Raw genomic sequence first — 12,685 nt, 5'->3', positions numbered from 1 at the left:
AGATATATATATGATACAATAAATGCGTATATTTGTATATAAACATACCCTCATACATATATAGTATATATGTATGTTATTATATATGTACATTATAAAACGTAATTATTTTGTGCATATTTAACATACAACTATAAACATACGCCACATTATTATTTACATAATGGCATTAAAATATACATACATACATATAAAATAATATTTTAAGCTTCTCAAAAGCTATAAGTACTATATATTACATAAATATTTACTGGTATATATATAAAAAAAAAAAAACAAACTTATGGTGTAAATATATGGATTCGTCGATTGCTTTACAAACATATTTTTATATTTCAAAAATACTTATATACCATATAACAGTAATTTTTGTAGTATTCATATATTTTAATTAATTTTTTTTTAAGTTCCTTCAGTTGTTTTGAAAGCGCTTTGTCTTAACTAAACTTTATTTTCCCCCAAATAACTTTTATCAATTTACATTTTAATATTGATATAGAAAAATATTTTTTAAATTTTTTGCATATAATTTACAGTTAACAAATATTTTCCATAACCCAGAAAATAAACGAAATTATTGCGGCATGCAAACTTAAATAAAAAACTGTTAAGAAAAAATCGCAAAAAAAAATTCAATTTCAACTGAAAATTCTTTTGTTTCCTTTCTGACAATAAAAGAAAAACAAAGAAATAAACACACAAACAAATATAGTAAAAAACATAATAATAATATATTGTCTATTTAGTTAAATGAATATTGTATGTGAATGCGGAAGGATTTCACGCCAAACGCACAAAATGGCCACCAATGGAGTTTTTTTATTTGCTGCTTGCTTTTGTTGTGCTTCAGAAGATCTTCGCTAAGCTCGGCGTGCGTCTGAAGGGATTCCATGAACTCGATGACAGACTGCCGAGACGACTCTTCGGCGATGTGGTCTTGAAACGTGGTTTTGGTTTTGTTGTGGTGCCCGTTGGACTTGATGAACCGGACGAAACGCCGGATGAGCTGGCAGCAGAGAGCGTGGATATGGAGCCTTTAGACGAAAGTGGCTGTGTGTTGAAAATAAAAAAATAAATTTTATATAAAAAAGTTAAAAAAAATATTGTGTTTAGACCTCACCTTCAGATAATTCCTATCCATTGGCGTAATGACTTTCAGCTCCAGCGTACTGCCACAGGATTGTATTAGGCGCACTACCTGTTGGTGTGAATACCATTTCACATCGATACCGGCAATTTCCACTATGAAATCACCCTCTTTAATGCCGCCCAACTGTTAAAAAATGATAATTAAAAATCATTCTTCATAAAAATATTTAACAACAAAGACTTACATCAGCTAACGAATTGATTTCGACATGCGCTATTATGACCGGCGCATCGCCACGCACATGAAAACCAAAACTCTCCACATCCTCTTTGTATTGACTGCAGCCAACTTCATGGCCCTCATTCGGCGTTGGACAATGACAGCGATAGTGTGCGTGCGCGCTCTCATGATAGATGGACGAGCCTTTCTGCAGACGCACACAGCGTGGCGCAGTCCAGTGACGACGTGCCGAGAAAATCGCTATCGGTCCAAGGCGCTTGAAGGGGTCCTCCACTTTGTATGATGTGAAATCGGGGCCGGTTAGGGAGAGTGTGAATTTCGAACAGGCTATGAAGTGGAAAGTAAAAATTAATTGTAGAAAATTACTCAAAAAATTACTAAATTCTACATTTAAAAAATCCAGCAGTTTTAGATTATGTTTTTAGTTAGACCAAACTTTTTTAAAGTTTTTTATATCAAACTTTTCGAAAAACGTACCTTCTGTTACAGCATCTATCACGTGAAAATCGTCTTGTATGTCATTCTGTGGCGCTTCTTCCAAAAATTTCTCATATTCGTCTTGTGTTTTGTAGTGGGCTTCTTTAAGAACCTGCGTCAGACTTAGTTTGTTCTGGGAAAATAAGAAAAAGTTATGAAAACTTGTAATAAATTTTGGAACGTTTTTCTTACACATAGAATCTACTAAGGGTTTCCAAAACAATAGAATAAAAGTGTATGAATACTGTATGTACGCATCTTAAAATAGGAATAGTGATTTGAGTTTTTATTTAGTAAGTCTTAAAAAGGATTTGGAGCTCTCTATTTCAGATAGATTTTATTCTACTAGCACTAGTTTTGGTCTAACTAATGTTAGCTAAAGCACTCGGTCAGTAGCATTTTTACCATCAAAAAATTCTTTCAAATAATAATTATTAAAATGACCGCATTGTTTGGTACTAGAAATGATACGGTCTTATTCGAGGCTTTTCGCGACTCTTCGTAGGACCTGTGACCGTCTTTACTTTACGAATCCCTAGCTTAGCTCCGAAATGTTGACACCGAGGGCTCAATTTAGCATTAAACAACCACTGGTAGCATCTAGTGCAGGTTGCGGAAACCAATCCATCCACATGGTTCTGGTTTACGACTAAAAATATGGAATCGGCAAATACGATACCGCATGACCACTAACCACTATAGGTTCTAGAAATTCTAAAATGCCCATACTTCGCAATTTCGAAATTAGTATGTATACATAAATTTGAATTTCGAAATTAGAAAATTTGGACAATTCGAATTCGAAAAATTTCGAAGTATAATTTATTTTCGAAAAAAACGTATAAATTTATTAACCGAAAATAATCAAATTTAAAATGAATATACATAAATTTTTATTTCCAAATTTTAGAGAATTCGAATTTGAAAATTTTCAAAGAATAATTTATTTTTGAAAAAAGACTAATATATTGATTAACCGTTAATAGTCCAATACGAAATACTTAAATTTTTATTTCGAAATTTTATTTAATTTAGAAATTCGAAATTTTATAGAATTCGATAATTTTCGAAGAACAAATTTTTTTCGAATTTTTTTTTTATAAATTTATTAATCGTAAATAATCGGATTCGAAATTAGTATATACAAGTTTTTATTTCGAAATTCAAACTTTTATGAGAATTCGAATTCGAAAAATTTCGAAGAAAACATTTTTTTACAGAAAAATCAACTGCAACTATTTATTAAGCGTAAATAATCAAGTCCGCGCATCTGCATAAATTTTACTACAAAGCGCGCGCATTCTTTCTCAAAAGATTTACAATTTCTCATAAACAATCAAGGCCAAACGATAAAATAGACTCCACAACAGCATATTTCAATAAATTACTTGCGCCTCTACAAACTTGGCAATGCACAGCGATGCGCGCGCATCAAACGTTGGTGGGCGTTTTGTGGTGTGCCATCAACAGACATGCTGTGTTATGTGGTGATTAACTAATGTCAAATGTCAACAACAATGCTGAATATGGCAGCACTTTGTGAATTGAAAGCAATGCGCAATTAGCAGCACAACAGTGATTTTATATAATATTTATATATACATATGTATAATCTAAGACTCACCTTCAAGAAACGGCACATGCGCTGCAGGCGTTGCGTTTCTTCATGACTAGCCAGCGCCTCCTTGAGATGGGCGCGTTTCAGCGCCGTCGCGCTCGCCGCATCCTCCTCGCTCTCTTCAATGGCAGCGGCGGCGGCGCGTAACGCCTCCCGCGCATTACCGATAAATGACTCGTTGGCGGTGCCGCCATGTGAGGTGGCCTGACTCTTCTTGGTGCTTAGTGACGACTTATCGGCGGCCATGTCAACGCTGCACGCCTCGTAATGGTGGGCTAGAGCTGCAGCGCAAATAAAAGCAGAGAAGAGAGAGAAGCGTGAATAAATAAAGAAGGTGACGAACGATTAGTAAAGCTTATGATTATGATTATTATTGAAATGTGCAGCGCTGCGTGAACACGTGCGCCATACATCTCTGATGTAAGTGTGTGCGCGCAAGGTAAGCCAGTCGCATTCCAAGCACGCCACAGCAACACAACAACATTCTCAGCTGCAAAAACGGCAAGTGCCACAACAACACCAACACCAACAACAATTGCTTACCTTTATAGAACTCCGCTTTGAGCGGCACCAGCCCAGCCCAGCACTCCGGCAAGTATGTGTGTGTGTCATTCATCTGTATATTTTTGTGCATTTCATTGTATTCGAGCGTCAGCTGCGCTGCCTCACCTGCCAAGTCTTTGAAGAGCTGTAAATATAATGCAAAATAATCAATCGGTGCATTAGCAACACTGGTGTCTCGGCACTTACATGACTGGACTCGGTGAGACCGAGCGCCTCGATTTGCAGCTGCAACTTCTCGAAGAGACACTCGCGTGCCTGTGACAACATCAGCGAGACGAGCACGTCGAGCACCTGCGGTTTCAGATCCATAGAGGGCGCATTGGTGAATGTGTCGTAGATGTGTCGGAAAATGCCGGCGGCGCGCAGAAAACTGTCCACAGCCGCATCCAAACCCTTCTCGGTGGTGCGATCATGGCGTGCACCGATTTGTGTGTAAATGGCGCCCAAATTGAAAAGCGTGCAGGCCTTCTCGAAGGCAATGGTGCGCTGACAGGAGGGTACACCTGTGGTTGGGAAAGCATACAAGTGAAATAAAACTCATTAGAGGCAAATCCTTAATTGAGTCGATTAACAAATCTATGCTTAATTATGATTGTACCGCCCACTTTTACCAGAACTTCCGTATTTGAGCAACTCATCGACCAATTTGAGCCAATTTAGTTCATATTATTTTCTTAACATCCTTAGATTACAGTTATAAATCGCACTAAGACCACGCTTACTTTCCCTATAACATAATACTAAATTTCATCCGATCCCTGATCAATTAATAAATCGGAATAAATGCCAATTCTCACCTAAAAAATGGTCGTATTTAGACTTTACATTTTCAAGACCCTCAGATTCCGAATCTCAGGATTTAGCTTATAGTTGTTTTTATACAGAAAATATCGGTCAATATGTAATATGAGTATGACCTGAACCGCATATACCTAATATAATAATTTTGGACCTTCTGGTTGACTTTAACGGTCTCGGATTGACTTTATGCTGAACGTTTTTTTTTGTGTATATAATTTTAATGCGATTCATTTGACATATTTCCTTTTCCACAATGTGATTTTGAATCTAAAATGGATGAGATTGGTCAAGACCTGGGTCAAGTTTCTTATATATCTACTATAATGATTTTCGCGCCTCATATTGACTCTATGACATTAAGCAAACATTTTATTTTAGGTAAAATTTGATTTATTGACAGAAATAGAAGAAGTTGGTTCATGAGTTCCCCTAACCTATATTTTCCCAAATATTATACATAAATATTGTATAAATTATTGGTTACTCACCAGTTAACGAATCGTACCACTCAAAGTAAACGCCCAAATTCCGATCTGGCGGAAAGAATCTCCGCTCAACATAGTACAGTAAATTGTAGTAACGGAAGAGAAGTGCAACGCCTTGTGCATCGCGTGATGGTGTTCTGGAAGCCTGGAGAGTATAAATATGAGAAAAATATAGTTCATGCAAACAAGTTCGTTGCTTAAGTCTTTGGTTTGACTGCAATGTATGTGGACTAAGTAATTTACCTGTCTGGTGTCTGTGATGTCGGCGATGGCATCCAAGTATAGCGATGGCTCCTCGCTATAATGTTCCAAAATTAAATCGGAGAAGGGTTCCATAAAACTGATCTCTTTTGTTTCCTTCAAGCCAAGCGGTATCATTGGCATGAAATTTTCATGGCTGTAAATGAAATGAATAAAAGGAGATTATTTAGCGCAAGAAATTTGTTGGTTTCTAAGAACTTAAAGAAAGGAGAATATAAACATAAAATCTGTTTCTTCTTCTTCTTCATTGGCTTTGTGTGGATTTTTCATTAATTTTTTATTTTATTTTTTATTTTTTTCCTTTATTCTTTAATTTTTTATTTAGTTTTTATTCCATAACAGCAATCAAGTGCCATTTGGCACTTTGACCCCAATCGCCTGCAGTTATTTGGGCCAACGACACAGTCCATACAAATTTCGCCGGCCGCAAATGTTCTGAGGCGCATTAGCCAAACAGAACAAAAGCAACAAAAGGCGCAAAGCTTTAATGCCATAAGACGAAACATAATGCGAATGTAATCTGCGAGATTTTCTCTCGCCGCGGCAGGCAATTTAGTGAGTACACCGGAGAGCTAATGCAGAATTGTGGTTTTATGTTGTTGTTTGCGGCGCGCAATTACCGCCTGTCTGTATATATACACATATATGTCCGCAAACTGTCGGACAGTCGTGACACGCTTTTTATGAACAACTCAACTGATAATACAAAATATCAAAAAAAAAAATTCTTAAAGCAATGATTTGCCGAATTCTCTAAATGAAGCTGTGCTACTCCACATACAAGCATGCGCGCTGCCAAAATTGTGACAGCACCCAATTGTCACAATCGCAAATAAATAATATTGCGCATGACATACATTTCCCATTTGTTCTGCTCCTAAATAAAGTCGCATTCTTTTAGTTTTGTATGAAGTACTCTTTCTTTGCTGTAGAGAAGAAGCTTCATTAAATTAGGCTGTGAGGAGACAAAGCTCAGCGTTGAAGCATTTTATTCGCACCTATTAGGCATCTTGGGCACACCTCTTTTGTTGTGTTATATGCTGTTGTTGTCAGATTTTAAGCTGCTGTTTTGTTGAAGTTGTGATTAATAACGGTGACAACTGACACACATCCGCTGAGCGTGTAACACACCTTGAAATTGCGCGGCATTGATTTGATTATGGCGATAATTAAGAGAGATGCACTTACAAAGGCAACAATGGAATTAATATTTTGAAAGAAGATGTTTTAAAGCTTTTATATATTTATTAACCTCCATATGTAGGGTTCTGAAAGTCTTAAGAGGTCTATGAACTTTTTTCTACTGGATTTTTAAGACATTTTTGAATAACAGAAATATATTTATAAATTTGTCATGGTGTATTTTAAAAACAAAAACAAAACAACTCAACTCAACTCTCTTCCGGTCGCAGCCAACCTGTTGACTACGAAGGATGTTTAATACAGTCTAAGTATTTTAGGAATCACGTAAGGAGAACATGCTATAATTGATTCCATATGTTCTGAAGTTAGAACAAGCCTTCAAAAAACATAGAGTATTCAATGTCAGATTACTTATAAGTAAGATATATCATTTTGATAGACGTAAGTGGTTTTATTATAAGAAATATTTTATAATAAGAAATTTAGTGGGTTAATTACCACTAAAAAGTGGCTTGAAGTGACTCCGGGCTCTGTACCAGGCGAAACATACATTCTTTAGCGGTTTGATATTTTCCATATAGATCATATTTAAATGAAGACAATTAATGTCAAAAGAGAGACGAAAATATCTTTCTAGATTATTGTAGGTATAATGAAGTTGAAATTGATGAAGTTAAAGTGAAGAATCCATCTTACCATCATGGGTATATAGTGAAAATGTGGATATAGGAATTTTCTGGATAAGCTGGATGCTGTATGAATTGAAGATTCTGAACAGTGCTTGGAGCTGTTTAATCGAAATAAAATAGGATTTTGGAATCGATATGTGACAACTGATGGAACTGGTGTCTGTTATTCGAATGAACTACTTGGATGAACCAAATACAAATTTTGAGTTGACGCAACAGTTAGCTGACATATGGTAGCTTTGCCATTTTGGTATGCGCATGGCAGAATTTGCATCGACTGTTTTGAAATGGACTATTTTATATAAAGCTATTGGAACCGTTTAAGGACAAAACGTCAGGAAACCACAGGTGATATCAAAATAGCAAAAATCGAACTTCGATTTGGACCCGGGTTCACCGTATTTTTTAAAACTGGTTTCAACACGTTTTTACTGTCCTTAGATCTCAAGAGAATCCTCACTGGAAGTAAACCTCGTGACTAGAACCTATTTTGATCGCTATAAATCAATCGCGTATCATTCTCGAGTGTTGATGTCTTATAAAAATATTTATTTTTCTTTAAAATATTACGCTTAACATAACTGTAAGCTATTATAAAACAATAATTTTATTTTTTATATTATATGAGATCATGCTACTGTTTAAATACCAAACAAGTTGAAATGCAATAACGGCAAGTCAAAATAAACCATAATTTAACCACTTGTGTGGTAAACAGTTTTGCTTAAATCACCTCATTGACCGTTCATATTGATTCTGTAATGCATTTATTGGCTACTACTTGATTGTATAATAACAAAAAAAAGTGAAAAAATAATTGCAGTGATAAATTAAAAAAAAAAATAGAATTGAAAAATACCGCAATGAATATGCGAAAACAATATCGACAAATGAATTTAGAAAATGTGAAGAAAAAAATTGTTTCACGAGCAGCAAAGTATTTATGAGTGTAATTATAATTGCAAATGTGCGATTGTTTATACAACAATATTATTAGTAAATGTAATTGTAGTTGTTGTTGCAAATGCTGTTAAGTAATCACAACTGCAGTGGCACGCTGCTAAACAATAACTAACAACAAAAGCAACAACTTGGAGCTGCAGCAATAAACAAGCAGCACCTTAATATGGAAAAAATAAAAAACAAAAATTAAATTAAAATAGAAAAAATAGTTGAAATAGCTAGAAAATGAAAAAAATGCTAAACATCAACAACAACAAATTGAAAATGTTAGAAAAATCTAAAACACCAGCGCGTGTCAAGCGGTTTGCAAGTCAAGCATGTAATCACAATAATAATAGTTGCTTAAAAAGCTAAAAAGAAACAAAAACAAAAACAAAAAGCAACAACGCTTAAGCAATTAAAGCGCTACGCAACGAGCGCCAAAAACGAAAAACGTTTATATATATATCTCTCTGCCATGAAAAAAACCGACAAAGCCTATGAAACACGCAAGCTCCGCGCACTTTGCGGTTAAGCGATAAAACTTAGATAAACAAAAATGTGGAAAATGCGAAAAAAGAAAACGTTGAAAAAAATTCCTAATTAAAAAAGATATGCACGTAAGAGATCAGACAGATTAAGTGAAAACAATGCAAAAAGATAACGGAAATTAATTTTTCATGCTGCAAAAGCGTTTAAATGTGAGATTTCGAACTCTTTTTTTTTTTTTTGCTGGTGAGCAATTTTTGGCATATTTCTAAACTATAAAAAAAATAATAACTATAACTATAAAAAAATGTAATCTTTAATTTGTTAGAAAATATAATTAAAAATAAATATTTTGTTATGTCATTAACCGTTGCAAAATGCGAATATTGAAAAAATTGGTCTAAAAAATTAAAGTTTTTGAAAATTTTCAACCCATTTTTTATTGTGAAAAGCAAAAATTTCCATTAGTTTTTTTTTAATATTAATTATTAATTTCAAATTATGAGTTGGTGCACATGTTACATATGAAATATGGACAAATAGACTATTTTGGATTCTACAGTTTTTTTAAGAACGGAAAATTTAAAACTTGAATTGCCAAATGTTATTCGAAAAAGGTTGAAATAAGTGGTGAATTATGTAAGAAGATAAATTAATATGACACTTCTATTCAAAAATACAATATGTTTAACTGTATTTTAAATAATTATGGAGTTGTATTCCGCTACGCCAACAACCAAAACGTGTTTTTTAATCCTTCAAAAATAACTTGAGAACGTTTTAAGCGGTTAGAGGAAATACTTAGTTATAAATTGTACTGAAGGAATTGATAAGTAAGAAGAAAAGGGTTGCCACCTGTTTGAAATCTTAATCAAAAAATTTATTAAAATTAAATAAATTTAAGAAACTTTTAGGTAAAATATTTTATTAGAGGTGTTGCCAGACATTTCAATTTTTTTAGTAAATTTAAGCTTATGAAATAAATGAAGTATTTGAGTATTAGTAATAAACTAAAAAATGTTTAGTATAAGAATTTATATTTAATTTTTGTTGTAGAAATCTTTGATTTGAAAAATATATATTAATTCCAATAAATTAATTTAAGAAAAACTAATAAAAAAAACTGTTTTTATTTCTAAAAAATTTATATAAAGAGTGTTTTTTTCAGACGTGTAGTTTTTCAATTTTTTTCGGAGTTGGTCTTTTTGACGGCTGTTACATGATTTATACTCAGTTTAGTTTGTCATTTCAATGTTTATGCTGACAAAAAGTGGTCAAAAATTAATACTCTCGGCGAAATTTATTTATTCGAGCCAGTCACTTGCCCGAAATCAATTTTAATATAAAATTATTTTTTTTTTAATAATAAAGTAATATTATTGGCCATAAAATTAAATTATATATCTGAGAGCCCCATGCCAAGAAAACACCCTTTACTTAAACAATTATTTTTATCGTTATGGACAAAAATAAATATAAATGAATACAAAGAGAAAATAGAAAAAAAAAATTTTTGTAAAAAAAAGTACCGTTAACAAACTAATTATGAAAAATAAATATTTTTTTGTTGAATGACAAAGTCAATAATTTATTTTACTCATGTACCAAGTTCACCGAGACGGCTATTTATAATATATTGAATAAACTTATCTCATGCTATAAATATATAAATACTCGTACATGCAAATTATCGCCAATAAGCCTTTACTTCTAATAAACGCCACACAAAGTACAAGCATTGACGCAAATATATTTATGCAGGTGTGCCGGCATGCCGGTATTTGTTCCTTATAAACACACATACACACACAAGAAATGAGAGAAATTTCGCGCAAACATTTAAATTCGAGATTCCAATAACAATAAAAAAACAACAAAAAGCACTTGTTATAATCAGCAACAGCACAAATATTAGCAGGCGCAATGAAAAATAAACAGAAGAAAAATTAAAATAACAACAACAAAATATATAAAATAACAACAAATTATATAAAATAGCAAAAAAAAATATTTTAAATAGCAACGGTTGGCAGCTTTTTGGAAGTTCCGCATGGTTGAGCGAAAACGCGCTTGACCAGAAATTACGACGCAAATGAGAAAAATGCGAAATAAATGTAGATAGGAGTATGCAGAGGAGACAGTGCGAAAAATTTAGTTGTGAATGATTAAATATATAATTATGGTTTGCTAGGAAAGTAAATTTGTGTTGAAGGAGTACACTGCGTATGAGTGACTTTCTTAACCCTTCAGGATTCATGTGTAAATAATTAGGTAAAAAATGGCAGTGGTCTCTAGAATTTCCTCATTTATAAACAATCAGTATAGGCATTTCCTCGTTTTGATACATATATATGTATAACTGTTATAAAATATAAGGTAGTGAACAATAACTTTTTTTAATGATAATTACCACAATTAAGTGTAATTGAAATAACGAAAGCAAAAATATCAGCAATTTATATGAGCAATTATGAAATAAATCGATAGAATTAGAACAATTACACAAAATAATATGCTTTTGTTGTTGTTATAAAGTGAACAGCAAGAGTTTATAGATGAATAGAGCTCGAGAATTTATTAAATCAGCTGTCTAATATATTATTTTACTATATTTCGCCTCTTTTTTCAAATCAAATATATTTTAATGACTTTGAAAAATAAACGAAAAAAAATTTATAAAAAAATATGTTATGGAAAAAAGTTTTTATGGAGAATTTTTGCGGAAAACAAAGTTTTATGAAAAAAAAATTTCGGAAAAAATTTGGTTTTTTTTATATATATTTTTTTATACTCTCGCAACAAATGTTGCTAAAGAGAGTATTATAGTTTTGTTCACATAACGGTTGTTTGTAACACCCAAAACTAAACGAGTTAGATATAGGGTTATATACCAAAGTGATCAGGGTGAAGAGTGGAGTTCAAATCCGAATGTCTGTCTGTCCGTCCGTCCGTCCGTCCGTCCGTCTGTGCAAGCTGTAACTTGAGTAAAAATTAAGATATCTTGATGAAACTTGGCACACTTATTTCTTGGCACCATAGGAAGGTTGCTTTCGAAAATGAGCAACGGACCACTGCCACGCCCACAAAATGGCGAAAACCAAAAACACATAAAGTGCCATAACTAAGCCATAAATAAAGCTATGGAAATAAAATTTGGTATGAAGGATCGTAGGATCGAAGGCCATATTTGGATGTAATTTTTTTGGGGAAGTGGGCGTGGCCCCGCCCCCTACTAAGTTTTTTGTACATATCTCGCAAACCAATAGAGCTATATAAACCAAACTTTCTGCAGTCGTTTTTTTAGCCACTTCCTAATACAGTCCAAAAATGAAAGAAGTCGGATAATAACCACGCCCACCTCCCATACAAAAGTTAGGTTGAAAATTACTAAAAGTGGGTTAACTCATTAACGGAAAACGTCAGAAACACTAAATTTCACATAAGAAATGGCAGATGAAAGCTGCACTCAGTTTTTTTTACAAAATGGAAAATGGGCGTGGCGTCGCCCACTTATGGGGCAAAAACCATATCTCAGGAACTACTCGACCGATTTTAATGAAACTTGGTTTGTAATAGTTTCCTTACATCCCAATGATATGTTGTGTCGCTTCACAACCACGCCTACTTCCTATATACCAGAACTTTGAAGACGATCTGAATCCTTTACTTTACAATATATAAAGTAAGCACTAGTGAAGATATCGGTGCAGAACTTTGCACAAATACTATGTTAATAGTGTGCCAGCCCCATTCTAAAAATCGCCGAAATCGGACCATAGGTTTTTAAGGCCCCATATATCGAATATGTGGGTCAAATTGTGTATTATATAATATAAATAAAGTTAAATAAATAAATTGCGAGAGTATAAAATGTTCGGTTACACCC

The 12,685-nt window shown here is 33.4% G+C and overlaps 1 protein-coding gene across 4 annotated transcripts in view; it reads right to left on the bottom strand.

Annotated features, from left to right (window-relative positions):
- Window positions 1-707: 707 nt before the first annotated feature.
- LOC105208857 (rhophilin-2-A) overlaps window positions 708-12,685 on the bottom strand; it is a 273,352-nt gene continuing 261,374 nt past the window's right edge. For all 4 annotated transcript variants that reach the window (XM_054230613.1, XM_054230612.1, XM_054230614.1 and 1 more), the window contains 9 exons: window positions 5,519-5,672; window positions 5,279-5,420; window positions 4,176-4,492; window positions 3,969-4,113; window positions 3,432-3,706; window positions 1,808-1,940; window positions 1,335-1,657; window positions 1,121-1,273; window positions 708-1,050 (listed from right to left, as the gene is read on the bottom strand). In XM_054230613.1, the coding sequence (XP_054086588.1) occupies window positions 847-1,050; window positions 1,121-1,273; window positions 1,335-1,657; window positions 1,808-1,940; window positions 3,432-3,706; window positions 3,969-4,113; window positions 4,176-4,492; window positions 5,279-5,420; window positions 5,519-5,672 (1,846 nt within the window). In that variant the 3' untranslated portion in view covers window positions 708-846. The remainder of the gene's footprint in view (window positions 1,051-1,120; window positions 1,274-1,334; window positions 1,658-1,807; window positions 1,941-3,431; window positions 3,707-3,968; window positions 4,114-4,175; window positions 4,493-5,278; window positions 5,421-5,518; window positions 5,673-12,685) is intronic.

This window comes from Zeugodacus cucurbitae, chromosome 5 (genome assembly GCF_028554725.1).
Source record: "Zeugodacus cucurbitae isolate PBARC_wt_2022May chromosome 5, idZeuCucr1.2, whole genome shotgun sequence".
Taxonomy (NCBI): Eukaryota; Metazoa; Arthropoda; class Insecta; order Diptera; family Tephritidae; genus Zeugodacus; species Zeugodacus cucurbitae.
The sequence above is the reverse complement of the archived record's forward strand: the minus strand, read 5'-3'. Positions and strand labels throughout refer to the sequence as shown.